The 26,781-nt window shown below is 47.6% G+C and overlaps 1 protein-coding gene across 11 annotated transcripts in view; it reads right to left on the reverse strand.

Annotated features, from left to right (window-relative positions):
- Nucleotides 1–438: 438 nt before the first annotated feature.
- Nucleotides 439–26,781, reverse strand: part of Foxn3 (forkhead box N3) — a 380,871-nt gene continuing 354,528 nt past the window's right edge. For 9 of the 11 annotated variants that reach the window (XM_051150364.1, XM_051150366.1, XM_051150386.1 and 6 more), the window contains 3 exons: nt 21,126–21,191; nt 10,391–10,496; nt 439–1,123 (listed from right to left, as the gene is read on the reverse strand). In XM_051150364.1, the coding sequence (XP_051006321.1) occupies nt 574–1,123; nt 10,391–10,496; nt 21,126–21,191 (722 nt within the window). In that variant the 3' untranslated portion in view covers nt 439–573. The remainder of the gene's footprint in view (nt 1,124–10,390; nt 10,497–21,125; nt 21,192–26,781) is intronic. The other 2 variants (XM_051150395.1, XM_051150399.1) reach the window with 2 other exon arrangements.

Below are 26,781 nucleotides of genomic sequence, written 5' to 3' on the forward strand. Positions count from 1 at the left end.
AAGGGGTCATATCCCTAGGGGATACTCTACTCCTAGGGAAATGGGCTCTTCAGTTTCTGCAATTGCTTCCCAGCTTCACTCCGAACACAACTGACTTTTTAAACCTAAGGGTTGGGCCTAAGCAGTGATGACTGCAGGCATGCCTCCCAGGTGGTGCATGAGTGTTCCTGTGGCATCAACAGTGACACCCCTGTGGGCTTAGCTCACAGGTTTCTGACAGGCTGCAGGAAGCAATGGTTAATTTTGGCTTTTGTTTGTTTGTTTGTTTTCAGTTTTTGTCTTCAGATAAAGAAAAGCTTTTGTAGAGCGGCTGAGTATCGATATGAGTTTCTATGGCTTCAATCTCCTTTAAACAAAAATTTCTTAAGGGTCCAAAAACAAAGGAGGGTGGGGGGGGGGGAGCAAATTAAAATTAAAAAAAAAAAGGAAAGAAAGAAAGAAAAGGAAACCAAACCAACAAAAGGAAAAAAAGAAAAAGAAAAAAAAATTGCTGATATTGCCACAAATCATTAGAAATCTCCTGACATGCTGAAACCAAATGGCCATAAGTTCAAAACAAATCAGAGACTTGTTTCAATTTTTCGTGGTTTCCTTTTGCTCTTTCTGCCCCTTCGCCGTCCGATTGGTGATGTTATTCAAACAGGACCTAATTCCTGCCAAGTGCAGGAGTGAACCGGCAGCCTCTTTCATCTCCTCATCGTCGCTCTCAGGGGGCTTTTCTGTGCGTCTCTTTTTGAGGGGCAGTGTGTCGCTGGGGACTTTCCTGGCCTTGGCGAAGTGCTGACGCTTCTTGTGCTGGGATGCGTACCCGCTGTCCCCCATGGCATCCTTGGCTTCCTTCTGGCTGGATTTCCTGTCATCCTCTTCTGTCTCACTGTGGCTCTCATGGCTCTGGAAGCTTCCCTCACTACCCTCCTGGCTCCCCTTTGTGGCAAACTCATAGTGGTCGTCGGCTGAGGAGGAGGAGGAGGAGATGGAGTCGCTGGTGGGAGAGGTGCTTCGAGCATTGGAGGACTTGGCACTACTGTAGTTGTGGTCCTCCTTGGGATCGCCACTGACCACTGGGGAGCCACACGGCGGTGGCTCACTCTCAGTCCGCATCCGGCAACTGGTGATGCTATTCCTGCAGACGAAAAGGGAACAACAAATTACATCATCTCCGGTGAAGATGCGGGGCACCTGGGCTCCTGCAAACACTGCTAGCAATTCCAAACCATGGGTAACAGGTGCGTGAGCTTTGCAGACGGGGGGGGGGGGGGGGGGGGCCCAATCTCCACTTGTATCTTTCCTGCTCATCCTTGCTCCCATTGACACTTTCACTTTACCTGTGAGTCTGAACTGTCAAAACAATCCTTTTGAGGTGACAGGCAGGACAATCTTTCACATACCAGCCCCAGCACCGTGGAGTAAGATCCCACCAGCCCCAGTTGGCTGGGCACCACAGAGTCGAAGGCACTGCTGCACGAGGTGCCTATAACACACAGCAAAGAGCCGTGCCTTGTGAGCCTACCCACTCAATCTGTCAGTGTTCGCTGAGCATGCAAGAGAGGAGCGTCACTATAGAGAGGACCCGGGGGGAGCAGTTAATGAAGAGTCTAGCTGTTAACAAAACATGAGTCAAGGCTGGACCATGAAGGAGAGGGTGGCAAGTTACTGTTTCTTGAGCTCCCCACCAACAGACGGCCAGCTGAGGCCTGATTGTGCTTAACTCCTTATTTTACATGGGTCAGAACGAATGCTAGGAAGTGCTAAAACCACACAGCTGGTAAGACTGAGTTCAAAGCCCTCAGCTACACACACCACCTGGACCAGCTCTCTCCTGCAATTCCCTAAAACATGGCTCCCTGCTAGAACTTCCCATCCGGTATCCCAGTGTCCCTCACGCCCTGGATCACTTTTTTGTGTCTGGGAGTTCCTCATGGGTGGGCAGGGACGGTGATTGTGCTCACCTGCTGCCACCTTCCCAACACGCCTGGCACATGGCAGATGCTCAGGGTTGGTGGGAGGCGGAGGGATGGATGAGCGCAGGAGGCAAGGGTTACTTATGGCTGAAGGGACAATGAATTGGGGGGGGCAGGGAACATTCTGGAAAGAATGGCATGATGATGATGATGATTATGTAAAAATGGCGATGGTGCCCCACCAGGCTGGCTCAGGGGTAGGTTCTCTGGGGTTGCTTGCTGTCTTTTCCTAATTCTCTTTTCCCACCACAAGGTCCCTGCCTAGTGTTTCTGTGTACAACTACCTCTTGGAGAGTTTCGTTTACCTTCTGTCAGAAGGAAGAGGGCATCCAGCACAAAGACAAGGTAAGTCCTAGGCTAGGAGCCTACCAAGGGCTTGCTTCAGGACACAGCCCTGAGCTTTAGAGCCTGCCCTCTTGCCCCTTCCCCCGCAGCTTTCCTTTCTTGCCTGTGCACTGGGTGTATGAATGAACACAGCTGGCGCAGATTACCGGGGAGTATTACAGGATCAAGAGCAAATAAAAACCTATGTCTCATATGTGCTTTTCCTGATCTTTTTTGTTGTTGTTGAGCATAGACAGTATGAAATAAATAACAAACTTCTATTAAAAGTATGAAACAGTTTCTTTGAGAACCCAAATACATTTGGATGAGTAAACTGGGCTACGGTTGGCTTTTGACAAATCAGTTCCATTATGGACCCTTATTTAAAACATTTCATTGTGTGTGTGTGCAGGCACATACGTGGAGGTTAGAGGGCAATTCTGTGTATGCGTTATGGGGCTCAATCTTGGGGGGGGTGGGCACGACAGGCTTGCTGAACTTCTCCCAGCCCCAAATCTTCATGTTTTATAATAGTCCTGGACTTGAGGACAACGTCAGTAGCAGGGGCCAGCAGAGTGTTGTGGCCCTTCGCTGAGCAAACCTCGAGAGCGAGAAAACCAGTAGACTGGGCAGGAAGCCGGACACCCACGGACTTCCTGGTTAGTCAAATGGAGGCGTTCATTGTGTTTTTTCTCTCCTCTTCCTTCAATGGAAAGATTGAAGGTGAATGGACAGAAAGAGAGACAGACAGACTTCCAGCCTGGAGAGCCCACATAGATACAGGGAGTAGAGAAGTGGGGGTAGTCTACGGTCCTGGACTCTGTGCTACGGACGAGACTACCCAGAGTGCCCATGACAGTACCCCACACCCAGCCTGGAACATCACCCAGCTCTGTCTTCTACAGATGAACAAAAAATGCGGACACCCCTGAGACCCCTCCCACAGCAGAGTACTAACTAGTCTTGCTAGTACTCAGAATTGGATGGTTCAACTGGAACTTTTAAGCAAATCTCGCCAAAGTCCCAAGAAGGCTGTGTACTGTGCAGACAGAGAGCCAGCAGGACCACAGGCAGGACTCTGTGGCCGAAGGTAGGCACGTTGGTACACCTTCAGGGTGTGAGAACTGGATTATGGCCAGATCTCATCCTTACTTAATACAGTTAACTTTCTCTGAGATCTCAGCACCAGTTTATGATCCATAAATTACACACTGAAACTCTGTTGGGAGTGACAAGCTCCTTCAATTATTAATAACTTGGTGCAATGTGTCTCATGATGGTGTAGGCCACCTGTACTGAGCTGGTGTCAAATGCCTCCTGCTGCAGGGGCTGTAATTATTGGACACCAAATACTTAAACGAAATCAGCCATCCTCGACATGTTGGAAGGTGCGTTTACTAAGTGTCTCCTCCTCAAAACCAAAGCCAAAAACCATTCATTCATTCATTTAAATTCACATTCAAGGCAGTGGAAATGCCAGTAATTTCTCAGCTTGGAACTCATCCTCTTGTCAACTACATGGGAATAAAGAAAGTGAACTCAGCAGTTCAAGCCAAAACTGAGCAGTGTCTGTAACCAAGAGGCCGAGGTGGGGGCCTCTGCTGACTACTGGTTTCCCCTACAGTTAATTATTTGCTCCATCCTACTTAAATGGTGCAGGTTACCTGGTATCCACGGGGTCGCTATGGACCCTACTGGCTGTCATTTGGAAGAGTTGCCTTCCTAAGGTATTGACCTAAAGACTGACCTCTTGCTGAATGTGAAAAGCAGACAGAATTAACATAGGGATCGTGGAAGTAGGGAACCTGAGGCAATGCAATGCTTTTCTACCAAAGTGACCCCAAGAAGAAAGACAGGGCAAAGAAAGGGGCGTGCACTCCTGAGCAGGTGGCAAGGGAGAAGCTTCTCTGACTATGCTTCAGAAGGTGTTAGATAAGGAAGGCACAGCAGCTGATTTTAAAGGTACCCTGAGTTCATGAGAAAATAAGGGGAGGGCTGGCGAAAGCCACTTCCTGTGCCACCCTGACAGCCTATGTTTGATCCTGGGAACCCTGGTGGAACCTGAGATCCACAGTTGTCCTATGGATGGGCACCACACTCTTGCACACACATAATCACATGCATTCCCAAAAATAACATAATAGAAGGGAAGTGTTAGTGGCCCACAAAGACAAACATGTGCCCACCCATCCCAGCGGCTACACACAGATGAATAATTTTAAAAATAACTTGAAACGTGAGCAATGAGTGAATCAGGCAGCCAGGCTTTCCTGGGAACAAATGCCTACCCCAGGACTGGGGCAAGGACCCAGACTGATGGAGGAGGAAAGGGAAGCAGGGATGGAAAATTGATTTTGCTAGCTTCATGGATTTTATGGTCACTGCAAGAGAGTTAAAATGGACTCGAGCCCATTGGTCTCCCAGGTGTCCACAAGCTTGAAAAGCAAATCCCTCTCTGGAAGAATGCACTCCAACTCCAATAATTAGCGCCCACAGAACCTAGACTCATCATTTAAAAACCATTAAACACAAGGGAAACACACCATTAGGAGTGAGAGAGAGACAGAGAGCAGAGAAACAATAGAACCCATGGTACAAAGACTGCACATGCTAAGACAAGCTGACTCAGGGTGTGAGGTCAGTATTTAAGGTAAAGAAACCTGGTGCTCAGGAGGCTCAGGCACAGTGACTTCCTGGCCAGTCTGCCCCCTCCCCCACCCGTGCTGTTCTGGAACTTGCTCTACAGATCAGGCTGGTCACAAACTCACAGAGGTCCACCTACCTCTACCTCAGCGTGCTGGAATGAAAGGCGTGCACCACCATGCCCTGCTAAGACCCTCTCTTATGGACTGAATAATGAACTATACACCATGGAGTAGAGTATGGTTAAGAGATGGGAAGGATGAGGGAAGGGCTGGATTGAGGTGAAGACTGGGCATTGGTGCTGAGGAGCTAGCTCAGTGCTAGGAGTCTGCTCAGCACCTATGTGAAAGCTCTGGAGTCTATCTGTGATCCCAGTGCTGAGGAGGTAGACATGGGTGGATCCCTGGGGCTTCCTGGACAGATTGTTTGGGCCAAGTCATGAATCTCAGGCTCCAAAACACCTGTAGGCACATGCCTACAATCCCAGCACTTGGGTGGATACAGAGAGTTCAAGGTCAACCTTTGCTATATGAGACTATGTCTAAAAAAAGAAAGAAAGAAGGAAAGAAAAATGAAATCCATGCCACTTTTCACTATCAAATAAAAAAAAAAAAAGTAAGCCAAGAGATAAACAACAAAGGTCATGAAAACTCCACAGAAATCAAGCAACTAAACAACACGACCCAACAATGATCCCCAACAAGAGCACTGCACCCCAGCAGTCTCAGCTACTCAGGATTACAGTCACAAGACTAAAGAATGGAGCAAAGAAGAAATACAAACGTGACAGAAAGAACACACCATTGGGTAGGGAGAAGCACCAGCTGCCCATACAGCCGTGAGGTAAAGGGGTGGGGGTGAGGTTCCCACAACACTCCCAAGGTGAAAGAGAGGCTCAGGCTAGACCTGCCACACCAGGAATGGACACCAGCTCAGGCTTTAACTACAAACAGACCTTCGCTACAGGAACTTCTTTACGAACGGTATCTGGGCAACATGAACATGATCTAAGAAGGAATGCATGGTATTTAGGAAGAAATGATTAGCAAGAAGAGGTGAGCAAAGGGTGACTGAAGAGCAAAACAGAAGCCAAGGATTCGGGCAAATTAGCTCTCCATTTGGGGGGTAGCAAGAACTAAAGTGAAAGCATTCAAAAAGTTTGGTACTGATCAAAGGTTAAAGATAACTGATCAAACATTTTAAGAGGTTCATGTCAGGACTTCTAGATGACAATAAAAGGGAAACATGATGTGTAACTTCCAATCCGGCCAATAGGAGGAAACTGAAGGAAAGTGGGAGTAGTCTAATCTACATATGTTCCATCCACCAAGGGAGAAAACGGTTCCCAACATGAGTACTTCCAATAAGATTGCTTCAAAATACATCTCTATAGGCAGGGTGCTGCAAGAATAGTCAAACCCACACAGTATGATGGGGGATTTCAACACGTCACTCTCAGAGTCAATCAGGCTTTTCACACATAAGACAGACAGATAGACAAGACAGACAGACAGACACAGAGAGGGGGGGGGGAAGGGAGAGAGAGAGAGAAGAGGCTATTGTGTAGACTGGATTTTTTTGTTAGTTTAGTTTAGTTTTGTTTTGAGACAGGGTTTCTTTGTGCAGTCCTGGCTACCCTGGACTTTGCTTTGTAGACCAGGCTGGCCTTGAACTCAGAGAGATCCGCCTGGCTATGCCTCTCTGAGTGCTGGGATTACAGGAATGCGCTGCCACACCTGGAGTGTTGTCTGGATTTAACGCATATGTGAACAAGTAAATAATGGAAAAGATATATTTTTAAAAATTACACCTGGAATACTTGAAAATTGATTTGTGCTAAACTATGTATCTATCTATACTTGACCATATATCCTGGGGCTTTAAATCTACATGTCTCAAATTCCCTAGACGTCTCACATCACCATGCAGCCGAGTTCATGGTGAACGCTGAAGTGGAAACTAAAAACCGCAAGAAATGACCACACCCTCTTTGGCTTGGAAAGTCACATATATGCTTCTAAAAATATGTACAGGTCAAAATAAGGAATCAAAGTGGAAATCAGAAAATGCTTAGTGCTCAGCAACGATGAGAGTAGAGGCCAGCAAGGCTGTGGACGCAACAAGGCTGTGGTCTGAAGGAAACTAGAATGTTAAACTTTGTAGAAAAAGGATTTTAAAAAACAGTATGGAGTATACACAAAGAAAAATAGAAGACAAAAGAAAGGTAAACAAACAGCAAAAGTCAATGAAAGGGCTGGAGAGATGGCTCAGCTTCTAAGAGCACTGGCTGCTCTTGCAGAGGACCCTAATTCTGTTCCCAGGACCCACATGGAGGCTCACAATCATCTGTAACCTCAGCTCCAGGAGAACTGATGCCCCCTTCTGGTCACTGTGGACATCACACACACACACACACACACACACACACACACACACTTTTAAACAGGGCTTTTCGAATAAAATGATATTTTAGGGGAAAATGACAATATTAAGCAAGCAAAAAGAAGATGCAAATGAAATAAAAAACAGAATATATCTATAAAGGATATTTTAAGAGATAATAAATACTGAGAATAACTTTATGCCAAGATAACTTGAACACTTAGGTGAAATGGACAGATTCCCAGAGTTACCAAAATAGCTCAACAGGAAATACCAAGCCCAACTTCCCCTATAATCACTGTACAAATTAAATGAACAACTAACCATGCTGAAGGACAGTGCCAGCACCACACTGTTTTGCAAATGAGTTCCATCAACTATTAGGCAATAAAGACATTAGGTTTCATATAGAAAGGGACAGGAAAAGTGATTAATGAGGACGAATACTCAATTTAATTTATGAGGCTAACATAATCTTGACACTAAAACTAGATACGGACAGAGCTAGAGGGACGGGCTGCATAAACCAAATGCCACAATCCGTCTCTAAGATGCCAGCTCACTAACTCCAGCAGGGTGTGAGAACACAGTGAGCCAAACGTAACGAGCATTGAGAAATAAAAGTGTTGTTCAGAGTTGGCAAATTTGCTATGCAACTCACCACAGTCAAGAAAAAAAATGAGAAAAAAAATCTTTGGTTAGTTTAAGGTGAAATAATCTTTTTATGGGGATGAAATCCAGTGATTGGCAATGATCAACTATAGCAAAATAGGACTGGATAGAATTTTTTGTTACTCTGATAACATTCTTTTTTTGTTGTTGTTTTTTGTTTTGGTTTGGTTTTTCAAGACAGGGTTTCTCTGTGTAGCCTTGACGAGCCTGGACTTGCTTTGTAGACCAGGCTGGCCTCGAACTCACAGTGATTTGCTTGCCTCTGCCTCCCAAGTGCTGGGATTAAAGGCGTGCGCCACCACCGCCCGGCCATGATAACATTCTTGATATTCTCTGTCTGTCTGTCTGTCTGTCTGTCTGTCTGTCTGTGTCTTTCAATCAGGCTGGCCTTGAGCTCACAGAAAGCTGCCTGCCTCTGCCTCGTAAGTGCTGGGGTTAAAGGCACCATGCCAAACTCTTCCTAAAAACTTCGTATCAAGGGCTGGTGAAATGTGCATACATGATCCAAATGGCTTTTTAAAATGTGGGACAATCACACATCGTAGTATCACGCAGCGGAATCAATGACTCAGTTACAGCTACATGAAGCAAATAAGCCTCAGTGAGCTGAAGGGGGAAGACATATGTTGCTTACGCAGATCAAAACCCTTTTAATGCAAAAAAAATGGATGGTATGCACCTAACATAGAGGACGAAGCAGGTTAGGTTTGATGGTTAGAAACTGTTTCCTGGCCTCCTCTGCACAGTTTCTGGGCACTGCTGCCCTCCCCCTCACAAGGACTCACCTCATAGCCACTTTCTCAGTCTTCTGTGAGCACTGGGGCATTTAGTTCTCTCATCAGGGTGGACATAGGGGGCCAATGAGAGGGCCTAGTTGGTAAAGGCGCTTGCTGCTAAGCTTGCCAATGCGAGTTCAGTCCCCAGGACTCTCATGCACACTGTCCTCTGCCCTCTATGCTCCCCACATCCAGATATGTCACATTTTCAAAAAGAATTCTTGGTGCTGGAGAGATGGCTCAATGGTTAAGAGCACTCAGCTTACTACAACTGTTCGTAAATCCAGTGCTAGGAGATGACACCCTCTTTTAGCCTCCAGAGGGCAATACATGTGGGCAAAACACCATACGCTTTAAAAAAAATTTTTTTTCCTTAGAAAAGGACCTTGAAATTAAAACTAAGATTTTCAGATTCTGTAGACTTGTGACCTCCCTAATGGGAGGCAGCACATAGGGGCATGAGGGAAGAACTCTGGCCCGCCCTCTTCTCCCATGTTTGTGAGCATACATTCCATCTATTGGAATTCTCTCTCTCTCTCTCTCTCTCTCTCTCTCTCTCTCTCTCTCTCTCTCTCTCTCTCTCTCTCACACACACACACACACATACACACCACATTAGGAACAGGACCTAGTGCATGTCAGGCAGGCACTCTTCCACTGACATACGTTTCTAGCTCCATCCATTCAATGGACCCTCTGCAGGGAATTTCCTCTGGGAACTCGGCAGCAGGAGCAGGCAGAGATCACTAAGCGACATGAGCAGTAACTGGACACTGCATCCTGAGCACTCTTCGTCCTGGCAAATTTAAGGATAAGCAGGTTTCCAATGTCTAAGGATGGGCCAATCTCAGAGGTTATTGAGTAAAAAGTCAACACGCTCGAGTCAATTACACTATTGACAGATGCTCTTACGAGGAGATTTCGCATCATAATTATATGCAAAGGAACCCAGCAAATACAAGCAGTGTAATGATCAGCTAATAAAAGTAACACTTCATCTATGTCAATAACAGCTTCAGACTCAAGACAAACAAACATGGCCTTTGCCACTCAGTCGAAGGAGGAAAAAAATCCCTGAAAGACAAATATTTTCACTTAAGTTGGGAAGTGATTAGAATTACACAGAAAATCTGTCACACAAAGGAGTGGCAGACACTGGCCTGTAGTGGGTGCTAATGACTCCCAGGTAAACACTGGCACACCTGCAGGACCCTCAGGCATCTGTCTATTCTTCAGTGGGCTGCTTGTTTCTCAAACACAGCTGAATTTAGGTTCAAGTGGCAGGCGGCCAGAGTTAAAAGTTTACAATGAGTGGGATTTCTCTCCAGTCACTGCTTACTGGGTCTTAGGTGATGCAGAATGGCTCACCCTTGCCTCCTATGCTATTTTGCCCTCTTTACGAAAACTCTTAATTTATAATCCCATCTCCTCTCTGGACAAACAAGATGATGACGGCATTTGGGTGTGCTGTCAGTTTCTTTGATTTTGCAGAACACCCAAACTAGATCTTCCCCACCTTCTGAGGACGTGTGTGTGTGTGTGTGTGTGTGTGTGTGTGTGTGTGTGTGTGTGTGTGTGTGTGTGTGTGTCCCCTTGCCCAGGCAGCCTCCGCACAGCAAGCCCTTCCCTTACCTTATGGCTGCCGTCATCCCCAGGGGAGTGATCGGCAATGGGCGGACACCAGGAAACAGCCCTCGGCTCAGGACTCTGGCTCCGTTCTGTATCACTCCTGGAGAAACTAGAAAAGCAAAAGAAAAGAGGCGTCACAGGTGAATTCAACTGTAAAGACGTTAGCAATTTTGAAAGAGAGAAAAGGGTGTGTGTGTGTGTGTGTGTGGTGTGTAACAGAACATGTCTGTGAACACAAGAAGGGGAAGAGGGTATAGAGAACAAGACAGAAAGAAAGAGAATGTGCAAGCCGAGTCATCAAATAGCGTATAGATTATTGATGCTTCTGTTAAAAAGGAATCAATCAAACATGGGTTAAAAAACAAAAAAACAGGAAGCACAAAGGCGAGCTGAGAAGGCTCAGTGGTTGAGAGTGCTTGATCTGTGAACTGAGCCCTGGTAAAGAGCTGGGGGTGCCACTGACCCAGAACTGGGGAGTTGAGCTCTCTTGAGGCACCAGCTTTGCCAAGTGAACTTCTGGTTCAACAGGAGACCCCTTTGCAATGTTGCAAGCTGGGCCGTGGTAGAGGAAGGCCCAGTTGCCTGCTCTGGCTTCTATAGGAGGGTGCGCACGCACACCTGCCCGAATATTCACCTGCGCACAATGCACACACACACACGCATGAACAGCCCTCGAACAGAACAGAACAAAACAAAATTTCCTACACCTATTAGTAAAATCTCTCATCTTTGGTCTCTCGGTCAAGAGCGTTTAATGTAACCAAGACTGCAACGGGACTGCTGACGACCCAACAATCACACTTCTCATGCCTGCTCTGGTCAAAGGTTGAGAGTATCTGCTTATTTGGCCTTCATCCAAAAAGAGAAAATGATGCAGGGAGAAAAAAAACCAAAACCAACCAACCAACCAACCAACCAACCAAACAAACAAAAAAACCATAGTTAAGTCCTTTTTGAGGGACACAGGCCCTCTACCTTGCATGCTCACACAGAGATCTTCGCCTTTCCCCAGCGTTCCCTGGAGGGATGGGCTGGCCACAAGCCCTGGCTTCTGCACAGTCAAGGGCTGGCTTCAGGGGCCGGCCACTCTTCCTCCACAAGCCTCTCAGACATTCTTCAGCCCGCTGCTTTTTTTTCTACACACACTGACCCCTGGAGTAGCCCTCAACAATGTCCCCCCAGCAACCGTAAGATCTCGTGTGGCATGCCATCACCCCACCGTGTCCCCAAGGACTCACATAACAGGGGTACTGTGCATTTGACCTTTATTCACCTTCTGAACAGCAGCTTTACCCAGCGCAGGGCGAGCCTCGAGCTCCTGCTGCATCTATAGACACCGCTGACATGTCTGTGGGACCACGTGAGCTTTGCAAACCAGAGTGTGAGGAACCCCACCTTCCTTCTTGTGTGATACTGTGGAAAGCCTCAAATGTTATTCTGCTCTCTTAAGAATATTCTAGACCTTTTTCTGCTCCCTATAACCCTGGCATAATCCCAAACTGAAGAGAGTTTGGATAAATAGTAGTACCTTTGCAAAGAAGCAACAGTGAAATACTAGAAAATTATACATTTAAAAGTGAAAACCAGTCTAGATGTCAAAATTTAAAAACCTATGCTATTTGTAAACAATAAATACTTTTATGAAACAAATTACTAACACACATTTCATAATTTTCAGGTCTCTAAGAATATGTTTTGGGGGCTAGAGAGATGGCTCAGTGGTTAAGAGTGCTACCTGCTCTTCAAGAGGTCCTGAGTTCAATTCCCAGCAACCACGTGGTGGCTCACAACCATCTATAATGAGATCTGCTGCCCTCTTCTGTAAAGCACTCATATACAATAAATAAATCTAAAAAAAAAAAAAGAATATGTTTTCAGGACTGAGAATGGTGCTCATTGGTAGAATGCTCGCCTATCCTATACAAAGCCCCGGGCTTGGTCCCCAGCACCCTATAAACCAGCCATGGAGTTGTAACCCCAGCACACAGGAGGTACAGGCAGGGAGACCAGAGTTTAGGACAGCCATCCTCGGCTGCATGGCAGCTTAGGAGGGGATCTGAAAGTGCTTCATGTAGGGTAAGCATCCACTCTTGAATATGAAATTATTCTTAAAAATTATATTATTATGTGTGTGCGCGCGAAGTGTGGGGAGGAGTGTCCACGGGACGACATGCTCAGAAGTTGGAGGGCAGCTCTGTAGAGTCAGTCCTCGCCTTCCCACTTTCATGTGGGCTCTGTGGACCAAACTCAGCCTGGCACAGCAGACACTGTACTGGCTGAGCCAGCCTAGCAGCCTAAAAACAGAATACTTTTATAGACTTTGGACACTCTGTAACTCTTGCCAATTTTTTTTTTTTTAACATTTCTCTTTGTACAAGGTTTGTACAAGGTCCTTGTTAGAAGGTCTTAGAAAAGGCAGGGTGTTGGCTAAGACTGCCGCTTTTGCCACAGCAGAGTCCCATGTTCAGAAATGTCCTTAGTCCCTTACTGTAAAACCAATCACGTGAGTAGGCACAGCCAGACCAGATTCAGAAGACAGGTGAGGTTACCCGAGGCAGGAGAATAGTGGAAGCACCCCAAGAGCACAGGAACTGTTCCAGGACTCAGCTAGTTACTCTACGGGGAAGTAGCGTCCGAAGGCTTTATTACCTGATTTGTACTATCCTGTATCAAGGCTCTGTGAGAGTGGGCTGAGGATTGACATTTGCACCACTGGAACAGAGCACAATCCAGAAAACAGACTCGCACTCAATATGGTCAACCGAGCTCTGACAAAGGCAGGAATGAAGACAGCGCAGTGGCAGAAAGGGGAGCTGTGGGAAGGAGTAAGCTTTGTCACAGGTGGGAGCAGTCTTGGCGGGCTTTACCCTTGGGGCACCCCATGAATACCTTGTGACAGACTGAGTGGAGCCATCCTGGGTCTGGAATTCAGGAAGCAGACCTGGGAACCCCACCTGGACTATTGTCTTTCTAATGGACCCTCACCGGGACCCACGTGACTGAGGGAGTTGGGGAAGAGAGAATAACAAAGTCGGCTGCGGAGAGAGCGTGCGGGGGCAGCGGACAAGCTGGATCAGCACGCACGCCAGAGAGACACCTAAGGATCCATCCCGTGGAACGGCTACCGGAAGGTTCACTCTTTTGTCCCTTTAACCTTTTTCCTTCTTGTATAAGCTAGTTGGGTTGCATAATAAAGTTTAATTGCTAAGAAACAGAGTCAACAGGAGCACTACAGCACAGACGACGCTCTGGGATGAAAACCCACCTTGACCCTTACCCGAAGCTGCATGTCAAGATTAGTCATAAACAGATCTACAGATCACAAAGGGACCACAGGATGGGGAGAGCTAAGCCTTGCTACAGTCTACACAGTACAGGCTTTAGCCAGCTGTCCGGAGCCCATGGGAGAGGTCACACAGCCTCTTAAAGATGAGCTTTAAGCCCGATGCTCATGTCACTGAGGATCTCACGGACAACATAAAGGGATCTGACACAATGGACCATGCCAGAAAAGAACTGAATACTGAAAACCTGTGCCATGATTCCAGTCATCAGTACAAATTACATATGATCCAGTAATTAGTTAGTATCTTCCTATGTATTAGGGCAACTACAGTTAAATGGGAGAGGACTGAGAGGGAAGATGAAGAAATACTAGGATAATTCCTGTATCTAGGAAATACTAGAAATATTAGTAGTGTACCGCATGTGTGTGTGTGTGTGTACACGTGTGTGCATATCTATAGCCACACAGGATGGAGATGCCTGATGCAAACTCTTAAGTATCTGAGCGACTTGCCATAGGATGTACCCTATATACTAGACCTTAAAAGGTAGAAAAAAAGCATGCATACTCAGAAATGACACAGATAACAAATGCACACTCAGCACAAGGAAATGAAGAAGGTCTTTTACTATAGCAAATCATCCCACTGTGGTGGTTTGAACAAGTAATGCCCCCCAGAGGTTCAAGCACTTGAACACTTGGCCCCAGGTGGTGACACTGTTCGTGCGACCTTGCTAGAGGAACTACATCCCTGGGGGTGGGGGACTCGGAGAGTGTACAGCCTTGCTCCTGTGATAGAAAATATTCACCCTCCGCTTCCTGCAGCCATGCCTGCTACTCTGCTTGCTGCCATGCCTCTGTCCCGTCATGATGGACTCATCCCTCTGGAACCATAAGCCAAGATAAACTCTCTCTTCCGTAAGTTGCTTCGCTCATGGTGTTTTATCACAGCAGCAGAGAAGCAACTAATTAATACAGGCACACTGGGACTTCACCCAGCGCAGCAGTCTAGAGCAGGAAGTGGCCTGAGAGGAGGCGGCTGGGGACACCAGGCGTCCCATCTCGGCCAGTTAATTACTTTGTCTCCGAAGCAAGCTATGTCGACTCCTTAAATAAGCCAGGAACATGACCCTCAACCCCTCCCTGTGACCACCAAAGTGATCTGTAAGGGGGAGGTTTACTAAGGCTAGAGAAGCTCTTATATTTAGGGACCAAGTGTTGGAAATGCACCCTGTTCACTAGGCAGGGCCTAGGGGTGCTCAGTGCAGCATAGCCTCAGATAGCACTGGTTAGCCCACCTAGGTCTATGGCATAAACACACCTTGTAGGGTTTTTCTGAGGATTAAGTAGGTAAGCTAGGAAAACTGCGTAGCCTAATGGCTGGTAACATATGCTTATTAATATTATCTTTGTCATCATCGTCCTTCAACCAGTCCAAATCACTTCTCCAGAAACCTCTGATGAATTACCTAAAAGGCATAAGGCTTAATAGGGACATTTTAAATTCTTTTTAGTCTACCCTAACCTTACATCCCTGCATTCAAGCATTGCCCCAATCAATGAGCTGCGTTCACTTCGAAACTACCTGGCAGCACAGTAAGAGTTGTGCGCCTGAGCCTATGAGACTGCTTCAGAGTGTAAGCCGGCTCATCCTCTGAAGCCAGAACGCCTTCTCAAGTGCTCCGCTGTATGCCTCTCACAACTCCTGCCGTTCCTTGGTCCTCCTCATTGGCAGGGTGCTCAATGCTGAAATGGTGAACATGGACGCGCTCGCTCACGCTCACTGGCTGCCAAAAGCCAGCTGTGACACTGAACTGTGCCTCCACCTCTTCCCCTTTCTGCTTCCACACCCAAGCATCAGGAATGTAGTTTCTGGAAGCTGTGGTGCAGCCAATATACAATGGTTCAGTGGAAAAAGGCGCTGAGAGCCATCGTCCGCTCACTTTCCATTAAGCACTAGGTAGGAAATGAGCCATTCCTCACCCTCGGTCTAAAATCAGCACCTTTCTTTCCCTTCTGTACTGGCTGGATTTGTGTGTCAACTTGACACAAACTAGAGTCGTGAGACAGGGGGTGGGGTGGGGGAGGAGCCTTCAGTTGAGGAAAGTCCTCCATGAGCTCCAGCTGTGAAGAAAATCCTCCATGAGATCCAGCTGTGAGGCATTGTCTTAATCAGTGATTGATGGGGGAGGGCCCAGTCCATTGAGGGTGGTGCCATCCCTGGGCTGGTGGTCCTGGGTTTTATAAGAAAGCAGGCTGAGCAAGCCATAGGGAGCAAGCCAGTGAGCAGCACCCCTCCATGGGGTCTGCATCGGCTCCTGCTTGAGTTCTTGTCCTGATTTCCTCCAAGGATGGATTATGATCTGGAAGTGTAAGCCAAATAAACCCTTTCCTTCCCAACTTGCTTTTTGGTCATGGTGTTTTGAGGCAACAATAGAAACCCTAACTAAGATACCTTCTTCTCTCACTACCCACTTCCTGAAAACATCGCCATGCTCAAAGACCAACACAAGCCATCTAGGTCACCTCATGTTCTGAAATGTAATCAGGCTGTAGCTCAGTCAGGTACTTAAGAAAATACACATTTGCAGTCAACTTCTAACTCTGTTCTCCCACTAGAAGTGGTCCAAGCCTCCAGCACCAGCCTTTCTTGTAGACCGGGTACACATCTTTTCTCCCAGCAACCTGGGAGAAGAGACAGGTTGCTGGGCCCCCACACACAGGCTTCAGCACCAGACTCCCCAGCAGTTAGTTATTGGCCAGCTATGTTTTCTTAAGTCACACAATGTCTCCAAGCCCCCTGAAATTAGCTAGACTGCAACACTCACACCTCACCAGGGATAACCAGGCAGCGCGGCTCAGTGCAGATGCTATGCCCTGAAGTGACAGTGCAGCCTTAGGAGTCCTTTGTGTCTCTGTGTACATGCAGCGGGCATGCACACACGTACAGGTTCTTGTGATGGTTGACCCTGGATGCTTTCCTGTCAACATCCTCAGCCACGTCAGCTGGTCTGTTTCAGGGAAGCTAGGACTTAATTGTTCCTGCTTCCCCAGCACTGAAATTACAGGCCTGTATCCCCACTACACACACACACACACACACACACACACACACACACACACACACACACACACGTGCGCTCTTTTGGGACTCGGCTCCTCATGCTTGTGTAGCGAGTACTTTATTAACTCAGACACCTCACAGCATATAAAACTCATTTTTGTTTCGAGAGGTCCGAGGTATAAAACAAACCTTCCTGCACACTGTGTTGTCCCTCAGCGCACCTGCCTTAGTCTTTGCAACATCTAAAATTAACCTCAGTGGGGAGCTCGAGACTCTGTCATTGGAGGGCAGCCCTGGCTAACACTATCAGAGGCCATAAGCTGAGCAGCAGGCCATTCCTGTCATCCTTCCTCCCCCGAAGGCCCCCCTGCCACCTGCCTGCTTGGAAGCAAGCTGGGTAAGGGCTGGCATAGCGGGGCACAGCCTGTTTCCTGTGGGCTCTCTTCTGTGGAACCTGACATGGCTGACATATACCCCAGGTCCAGGCAGCACTTCCCTTCCCTCTTAGGTCCGTTCTGTTGTTTTCCTTATTATCTGGAGTTCCGCCTCTGGGAAAATTCCAAACAGGGATTATCTAAGCCTTTGGAGATGGGTAATGGTGACCTGGTTTCTCCACGGGGGGTTAAAGATGATTCACAAGGATTGTCAGGGGAGATACCAGAAGCTGAAGTCAGTCTGTGCTACCACTCTCTAAGAGAAGGCTGGAGCAGGCGATAAGAGTTTCATTTCAGAAGTTAGGGAGCAGACCAGACAGCTGTGTTCTTGGCTGACTGTTCGGGAAGTGGCATTTTGAGCACTTAAGACACGATGGCCCTCCCTGCAGAACGCATCCTATACACTGTGGGTGATACCAGGGGACAAAGTGCGAGAACCCAAGGCTTTTTTTATTAGCTGTACCTCACTGGCTCGTTCAAGTTGGAGTAGACTAGCGAAACAAGAGGTGGTGGTCCCTCTGGACTCCAGTCCAGCCACTGCTGAGTGCACCAGCCTCCAGGGTTCTCACTAGTGTCTCAGGCACATTCTTTGCTATAACTCACTCAGCTTCAGAGCTTGGGGGTGTCCAGTCTGCCAGCCCCACGCTAGCTTTAGAGATGCCAAACAAGGACGAGATCTAAGGGGCTGCCTTCTGGTGACCTGCAGTGCAGTGGCTACAAAGGGAGATGACAAAGGGGGGAAAAACCCCTTTCTAGCAACCAAACCAGCCTGTAATTGCCAGGCGTGAGCAGTGCCAGGAGATGAGGTAGGTAGCTCGCCACTCACAGGGGCAGCCTGGGGGTGAAGCAGGGAGCTATAAATAGCAAGGCACGAGGAGGCTCTATAAACAGAGCCAGGCCACAGCAACCAGCCCCAAGGGGAGGGAACAGGCAGGAAACATATGGAGCTCTCAGGAGCCATGCTGCATAGCTTCTGACCATGGGAGAAGGTCTGTGTGCACCCACACTGAGGCATCCAGCCATGAATGCTGCCATACATGCAGCCCGCACTCCATCAGGGAGGCTGGTTGTTGCCTTGACGTGTTTACTGATGGGGGGGGGTCATACCTGGGCCTGGACAAATGCTAGCAAGGCAGGTAACGGGGGCTTTGTCATCCTGGCTCTGTAAGGCTTTCTTCCTTGGGGAGGAAAGGCACTGCCTCAAATCTCACAGCAAGAGACCAGCACCATTGCCAGGGGCTGGTGGCACACACCTTTAGTTCCACTCAGGGCAGAGGCAGGCTGATCTCTGAGTTCAAGGCTGAGCTGGTCTATAGAGTGAGTTCAAGGACAGCCAGAGCTGCACAGAGAAACCCTGCCAATCCTCCCCCATCCCCACTCCCAAGAAAGAAAGAAAGAAAGAAAGAAAGAAAGAAAGAAAGGAAGGAGCCAGCAATGTAAAGGAAAATAAAGATGCTGCTGGGGTGGGTTAGAAATAGCTGGCAGTAGCAGTGGTCGACAGCTGGACACACTTGCATCTGGTTGTGTCCACTGGGAGATGGTGGATTTGGCACGATCCCTAACTATGGCACTGTTCCAATCTTTAGGGGCTCTGCAGCCTGTCACTGGCCATGCTTACACTTGACCTCCAGATTAACACTAGAGGTCAGATCGGAAGGCAAATATGAAGCCAGTGCCTCTCTACCCTCTCCTTATTCTCACGTCTACATTTGCAGCTCCTGCCTGGGAGTGTCTCCTTCTGTGACCTTTACAGGCATCCTGGTTGGTGCCTGCTAGGGCCCTGGAGAGCCTTCTTGGCCTGGGGCCCTCATGAACGCTGTGGCTAGACTTCTCACAGAATGTTAAAAGCTTTTTAAAAAGCCCTCTAAAATGATCCTTCAGAGCTGGGGGATGAGGTCCTCCTTTCAATTCCCAGCTCACATAACACTGGGAATGGGGCTGCATGCCGGAGAAACGAAGGAAATGGAGAAAGGAGGGTAAGAAGTTCAAGGCTATCCCTGGCTATATAGTAAGTTGGGGCCAGCCTGGGTCACATGGAACCCCATCTTAAAAAGGATGAGAAAAGAGTCTATACATTTATCACATGGACTCAATTCAGCATTTTGATACAACTAGGACTATGGATATTCCAGAAAGAATTACAGTAGGAGAGTTACAGGGATGGAGAGGGGAGAGGGTCATTTGGCCAAGAAAATATGAAAAACAATCTGGTTAGCAGATCAGGAGAACCCGACCTGTGCTCAAGAGCCCAAGAACAAGAGATTTTCAGGAAAGACACTGAAGATCTATCTGTGAGTGCTCAACCCATATCCCTTGCCGCTTGTATTCTCCACCATTCTTCTCAACCGAGGGACCAGCTCATCACATGTGTATACACATAAAGTAATAAACACAGCACAGAGTGGCTGAGAGCTGAGGAAGGGGTTTGAATCTCACAGAGCTCTGATGAACCCACCTGTGTTTCCACTAAGATGGGCTATGTGACCTGATCAGAGGGACCTTTCCAGCCCGTGACTTGATTACGATCGGAGTCTGTAACTTTTCCTGAAATGCCGGCTAATAATGAATTCTTAAGTATAGATTTCTCTGAAACTTAAAAACATTACTTAAAAGCTACTCGCAGAGCTTCGTCTGTTGCCTATCGACCTAGCAGTGGAAAAGGCTGGCCAGGAGCAGCCCCACATTCCGGATGTCAGGAATGGCATCCCCTGACAGAGGGGAAGGGGAATCCTGCAGTCAGGGCAGCATCAGGCAGAGGACCAGGTTGTCTGAGAACGCTTGGTGGTATCTCTTGGATCTTTAAAAATAGGTACAAAGAAGAAAAGAAGCTGTTAAATTTCCTAAAACTATCAAGAAGGCTACAGACAGGGTGTGTGTATATGGATGTGTGTGTGTTTGTGTGTGTATGTGTCTGTGTGTATACACACGTAGGCATGAGCGAGTGCATGTCTGGAATTCTTATCAGTCCACACGAAATCTACTGTGGATGTAGGGATGGGTGCTTTCTTGTGGAAAATGCTACATTCTCCAAAATGGGGTAAATTCTCATTGCTTAGAAGGCCATGATATTTTCAGAAGGCCAGAGTTCCAAACCAGCTGGAAACCTGGTCACAGGCACAAGACAGGTATGCATTAGTCCCTAGCAGTGTCTCAAGAGGATCTGGCATGCCAAGTCACTTCCTGCACTTGTGAGACATAGCAGCGCCCTGACGGAAAACAAAGCAAATCCTGGGGCACCACCCCTCGGCTCAGTGTGGCTCTGGCCAGGTGTGGGGTGTGGACAGAGGCGCTGGCCTCAAGTTGTGAGGAGAGCACAGCCATCTTCATTTCAGGTCAGCTATAACAATGAGAAAAGGAAAGAAACCAGGTATGGGGCAAGAGTCAAGAGTAAGCAAGAAAAAGAGTTGTCTTAATTAAGCTGACATTGCTCAGGGAGCCTTGCCCTTCGCCCTGTGGCTGCCTTGTAGGCAGGGTACAGGTGAGGTGATGCAGCACTGTGATTCCATTTTAAGGCTACGCCAAGCATGGGTGGACCAAACTTTCCAGAATGCGCCCTAATATTACCAAAGACCTACACAGAAAATAACGTCTACAACTGGTACTGCTAGCTCCACCACGGGGAAGGTGGCCCAGGGAACCTCCTCCTACAAAGTCTTGGGGATGAATCCCGCAAGAGAAACGTCACCAGCAGAGTTGTTATCAGGTCTATTTCTCCTCAGTCCTGACAAGACATGAGCGCTCTCTCGTGCTCGGAAGCACACCTCTGCACTGGCTCACACATATGCGTGGCTGTGTGTGTACATGCATCTGCATGTCAACCACACACTTAGTTTTGAAAGGGAAGCTACAAGTGCGGGGCTGTGTGAACATTAGCTCTTCCTAGGGCCTGGGCTGTAAACGAGAAGGTTAAGTTCACAAACTATGGTGCTGTATGCTATAGAAATATCTACTCACAACCTGCTTGTATCTCAGGGGGAGAATTCAAAAGCATCATGGCACTGGCAGCATCAATGTCAGGATCTGGAAAAATCAACCAATAAATAACATTATTTACAACAGGGCTGGTGTGTGCATATTTTTCCCCCTGCAAGTTATAGCTTATGAATATGACAGAGGAAAAAAAAATTCAAGAACTAAATGAGGGATCTCAGAGGTTGAGATGAGATTCAAGGAATATGCTAATATATATATATATATATATATATATATATATATATATATATATATATATATATATTTTAAATCTATGAGCATAGCTTCTTCTTGCTTTGTTAACGTTGGGATCTGCACTGTGGGTATCCAATAAGCTGCTGATCTAGGCGCCCCTCAGTTTTCACCCTGAGGTGGAGGAGTAGGTGAGCTGTCAGCCTGGGACTCTTTAATATTGGGGGGAGCCAAAATCATGTGAAGAGAGAGCACTGAATACACCTGCACCCAGACAGATACACACAAGACATTCGGTCATTTCCATTCGTCAGCAGAATGGAAATCGTATTTTATGAGGCTGTGTGTGCACACAGCGGTGTTGGAGGTGATGAAGGCATAAAAAAAAAAAAAGCAAAGCACATAAAATATAAAGAAAAGAATGAAGAAAGTTCTGATGTTGAGGTACAGGGTGCTTATGGCCTCATTGATTATTGCTTTTAATTTGCTCCCTCCATGAACGCTCGCCACTTTATTGCTATAATTTTTAATAGGTTTCTGAATACTTACCAATCCACCGGTTGACAGATGGCAGGTTATATAGAGACAGAGAAAAATATTATCCCTTTATAACTAAATTCATTTCCCTCTGAGAAACAGCAGCTCTGCTGCTATGGAAATGAAGGTCACCATGGCGACGGTAAACAACCCCCAAGAATGGTCACTGAATAGGCTGAAAAGAACATCTGCCCTAGCCCAACGTCCCAGCTGCCCTGGGGCGAGATTCGCTAATAGTGCAGTGAGGCCTCGTGACAGAAGCTGCCGCCTGTCCCCTGTCCAAATAAATGAAGTGTGCAATTGAAGTCGACATCAAAATGCCTGCCCTTGCAGATTACCGCCTCTGTGTCTGCTAAACCCAGTAACTAATGACTGGGGAGAGGGGGCCTCGTACTTGTCAGTTTTTGTACAAATTACATACCAAAAAATTCAATTTACTACTAATGGCTCCATGGCACTTTATTTTGGGTATTATGCGAGAAAATTACTTTTTTACTGTTTAAAAAAAAGTACATTTTTCATACTTTATATGTGCAGTTTAATTCCAAGGGAGTAATGCAATGCATGATAAAGCCCCACAAGTGATTAATAATATGGATGATGCTGGCTTCAGAAGACAATGCCTCAGGAAAAAAATGAAAAGGTAAAGAAACTTCACTCTGCCCTTTGCTATTTTGCCTGCAGGAGGCCTGTTACTTACACACCATAATGGAGTAAAAGTTTATTTTAATAAGCACATTGTATGAGAAACAGGTAAATTAGCTTCCTTGGCAACTCCTGGGGAGACATTGCTCCAACAGTCAATCCCTCCCCACTGCTACATGCTCAGCGAGTCACAGAAAAGCTCCACGTTGCCCTTTGCACATGAGTCCCGGCTGTCCAGCAGTGATGTCCTCGGTCCCCACGGGCAGTGAAGGACAAGGCCTGAGGCGGTTGGTCCTGCTTTGGGAAGGACTCTTTGCTTCTTCTTCCTCGCCACACAAAGCTTCACTGCCATTTCAAATGCCACAGGTGGCCTGAGTTGCCCTGGCCACGTGGTCCCCCACCTCCACAGGGGAGCATCCCTGGGTAAGGGGGAAGCTCAGACAGAAAAGCAGCAGATAAAACAATCCTCCACACTCCTTCTTGGGAGGAAGTCTGAGGGTCACGGACAGGCACAGCCTTAGCGGAAGAGCCTGAGAAGCAGAGTAGCATCGCCCCTCACAGGAAACTAGCAGAACCTAAACTTGGGTTCTCCTCCATGCTGCCCCACCCCCACCCAATCAAGTCAAATAGACATACCCAAGTCAGCAAGTACGGGATGCTAACACCACCACACCCCTCACCCCGACAGATGCAGCATATCTGATGCCTCCATGGATGAAGATGCTGGTGTTCTCAGAGCACCCACGCCCCGCCTCCTCTCTCTTTAGGAATTCTGGGGAAATGTAACAGGTAGATTTCCCACAATCTAACACAAGTGTGTGTGTGTGTGTGCGCACGATGGTAGTATCTGCAGTTTTAGGCATTCACTGAGGGTCTTAGAATGAATCTGCTAAAGAGGGGAGGGCGGCCCTATCTGTAAACAGGTGGCTGCAGCCTCGTTTCTGTTCACTTAGTAATGTATCTTGGCAACCTTTGCTAACATTATTGAAAGTTTTGACAATGCTGTGTGTGTGTGTGTGTGTGTGTGTGTGTGCGCGCGCGCGCTGCCTCTGCACAGCTGCTTCCCAGCATCCTCATGCAGCAAGCCTCCCTCCTTTCTCCACTCCTGTGCCTTTCACCATGATGGCCAGCCCCACCCTTCCTCTTTCCACCTCAGCTTTTCTGGGGGACCAGCCTCACTGCTCCCCAGTGACAGGCTGACTCATTGAGTGCACTTAGGGCCTTCACAGGTGTCCCTCACCCCATCCACCCACTGGTTGGCATTCAATAAAATCAACCTCCTGAAACTGAGACACGTTTTGATGGACGTGCCCATTTGGGCTAAGCTGGAAACAGTTTTTGAGGACTGGGGAGCTATTTTGGGGCTTGGGGGATACTTCTGTTCCAGAGGAACATCCGATTCCATGGGAAGAGAGCTAAGGAAGGGGAGAAGTGGGTGGGCTGTGGAGCTGTCCTCAAGGTGCCGAAGGTGAGGGGAGGGGCTTCCCGTCGTGGGTCAGTGCAGCTCATCCGTCTAAGGAAAGATGACGGTATTTTGTCCAGGACTCACGAAGACCTCGCTACAGGAGTAACATTTCTGTTGTGTTCTAGAAAACTACAGCGAGGCAGAGGGGCTTGGGAGAATTAAACTGCATGACAGTTCATTTTGGGATGAGGGGTTCTCCCCAGTGGTCCCCAGCTCTGCATGCTGGCGCAGGTTAAATTCACTGCGGCACCCAGCATCTGTCACTGGGTGCTTGACAGAGTTATGGCCACCCTCCATGCAGAGCCAGTCTCGAAGCCTGTCTTAAAGGGACCCTTGATTGTGCCTGGGCACCAGTGTGGCTTCTCTGAATGGCCCATTTCAAAATTTTTATCTTTGATGTGGTTTCCTTATCACGCTGCTGCTTCTCTGGGGAACAGGACTGAGAAAGGTCGGCATGGCTCGTTTTCAAAGCCTCGTCTCTTGACTGTACACATAGGCCGAACCTTGCTAGTGATAAAAGCAGGCTTCTCAGCTACTTGGATTAGGATAACACTGAACCTTGCTTTCCCAGTACATGGAGATGGGTCCATTTGGGAGTGGTGGAGGCTTTTCTCTGTGGGCGGGATGGGAAAAGCCCTAGACAGAGCAGGCAGGAGAACTGCTAGGTTCAAGTCCTGGGTCTGCTGCTTGCTAATGTGGAACTTTCCTGTTGCTGAGCCTGACCTCGCTCATTTTAAAACGGTGTGGGTGACTGCAGACATGAGAGGAGAGAAAGCTTCCACAGCTTTCTGCAATGTCACCTGACACCCCTTTTCCCTTTCTGACTCATGGTTGACCCTCCAAAGCCTCTGGAGGCAGAGGACAATTTTACCAAGGCTGGGAGACTCTGCCACTCCCTTGCCAAGCTGTGGCCTGTGGGGGTGAGCTCTTGGTGTGACTTGTTGGGCTCCAGACAGAAATGTCTGAAAAGGCCATATGTTTAAGCAACCTCAGAATAGACAGGCCAATAGGAAGGCCTAGCTTAGTCCTCACTTCTAAAAACAAAACGGTTCAGAGCTGATAGAACTACCAAACGACAATGCCGAACATTTTTCAGATGGGAACCGTGAGAATTATGATCACTTCTTGATCTTGCACGGAGTGAATGTGTCCCCTTCCTGTTCCTCCTTACACCTCAAGGACTTACCAGGTGACACGATGTTACATAACTGATCAAAAGACTTAACATATGTGGGAAACAGAGGACACATACTGGATATGAAAGTGCAGGTATGGCCAATCAGATGCACACAATGATGTCCTCTGATATTCCTTTCTACAAAGCAAGTGGGCCATTAAGGCGCTACCTTACCCGCTGTCTTATCCTCAGTACCCAAGAGGATACTTGGAGCCCAACAGCCTGGCTTCCAAGGATGAACAAATGGATGGCTTTATCTTCCACTGTTTGGGTGAACAGAACCCAGCCTCAGCTGGGGATGGTACCTGGGCACAGGGCTCTGGATGGACAGTGGAATTCACTAGGAGCTCCAGTCTGTAAAAAACCAGGCGGCACCGAATTCCATAGACACAGGAAAGATAAGACTCCTTGCAGCAGGAAGGCAAAGCCAGAGGCTGGGAACAACATGGCCTCAGAAAACCCAGAGGAACGTAAGTGAACAGGAAAAGGAAATAAAAGGAGGACATTATGCTCCTAGGTATGGGCTGGGGAGATGGTTTATTATAAATGTAAGGGAGAAAACAGGCAGAGGCATCTGGGATAGTCAACAGTGGACATGACTGGCAGCCTGAGCAAGGCCATGAGGAGAGGGGATAGGCGATAGGGGAGAGGAAGAGAGAAGCCCAGAGTGCTTGCCAAGATGCCAGAAAGGAAAAGTGGCCAGTGTAGCCAAAATGGCTGCATTATATAAGGAAGAGCAGCTGGAAGAAGGGCAGCCTAGTCGCTGGGTTGGAGACTTCAGAGTAGAGGGAAGGGTATGCCAGCCTCGAGGACCCTTTAACAGGTAGGGACTGGGGGAGAACCTACTGGCCAGTGTCAGCTCTGATGTTAATAAACACTTTAGTTAACCATTTGTTTGAGACCTTACAGAAAGCATTCTCTTCCCATGATTCGCTAGATAATTTTGCTCTGAAATGTCTTTATCCATTTTCTATAATTATGTGTAAGAATGACACTCCCAGAAGTATTTGCTTAATTCCTAGAATTGGAGAGCTTGATCAACTCTTGGGACCAAGAAACACTAGAAAAGGAAGAAACAGGCAGTAAAACGCCCAGGGGAGCACACCGTTTCCTGGGGACAGAACGGGTCTGCTCAGCTTCACTTCTAACTGAGTCCACCTTTCTCAACTGGGGCAATGTCCCTCTCCCTTGCCCAAGGACATATGACAAAGTTTGGAAACATTTTTGATTGTCATGACTGGGTGGGGTGCTGCTTAGCACTCCACAGTGTGCAGGAGAAAGCACTGTCTAGTCCGTAAGATGCTAGGGGTAAGGAAGAGAGATAAACAGTGGCTGAGTTAACATGTCCATGTGCTACAACTTTGGAACCACTGTCTTAAATAGCACACATCAAAAACAGGCATTAAAAATTCACCTTGTGGCTGATGCCTGCGTCCTCTGCCCTCCTCTTGCACAATCCCTATATCTACATTTGTGACTCTGAAATCACTGGAGCCCTTGGCGTCCATTGCAGTCAGTGAAGACATCTAAAACAGCTGCAAGTGGTCTGGCCGGCAGAAGGGGTTAGTTCTGGTGAGGTCATTTGCCACTGGTAGCTCTATTTCCCTTCTGCCCAAGCCTTG

The sequence above is a fragment of the Acomys russatus genome, chromosome 1 (assembly GCF_903995435.1).
Source record: "Acomys russatus chromosome 1, mAcoRus1.1, whole genome shotgun sequence".
Lineage (NCBI taxonomy): Eukaryota > Metazoa > Chordata > Mammalia > Rodentia > Muridae > Acomys > Acomys russatus.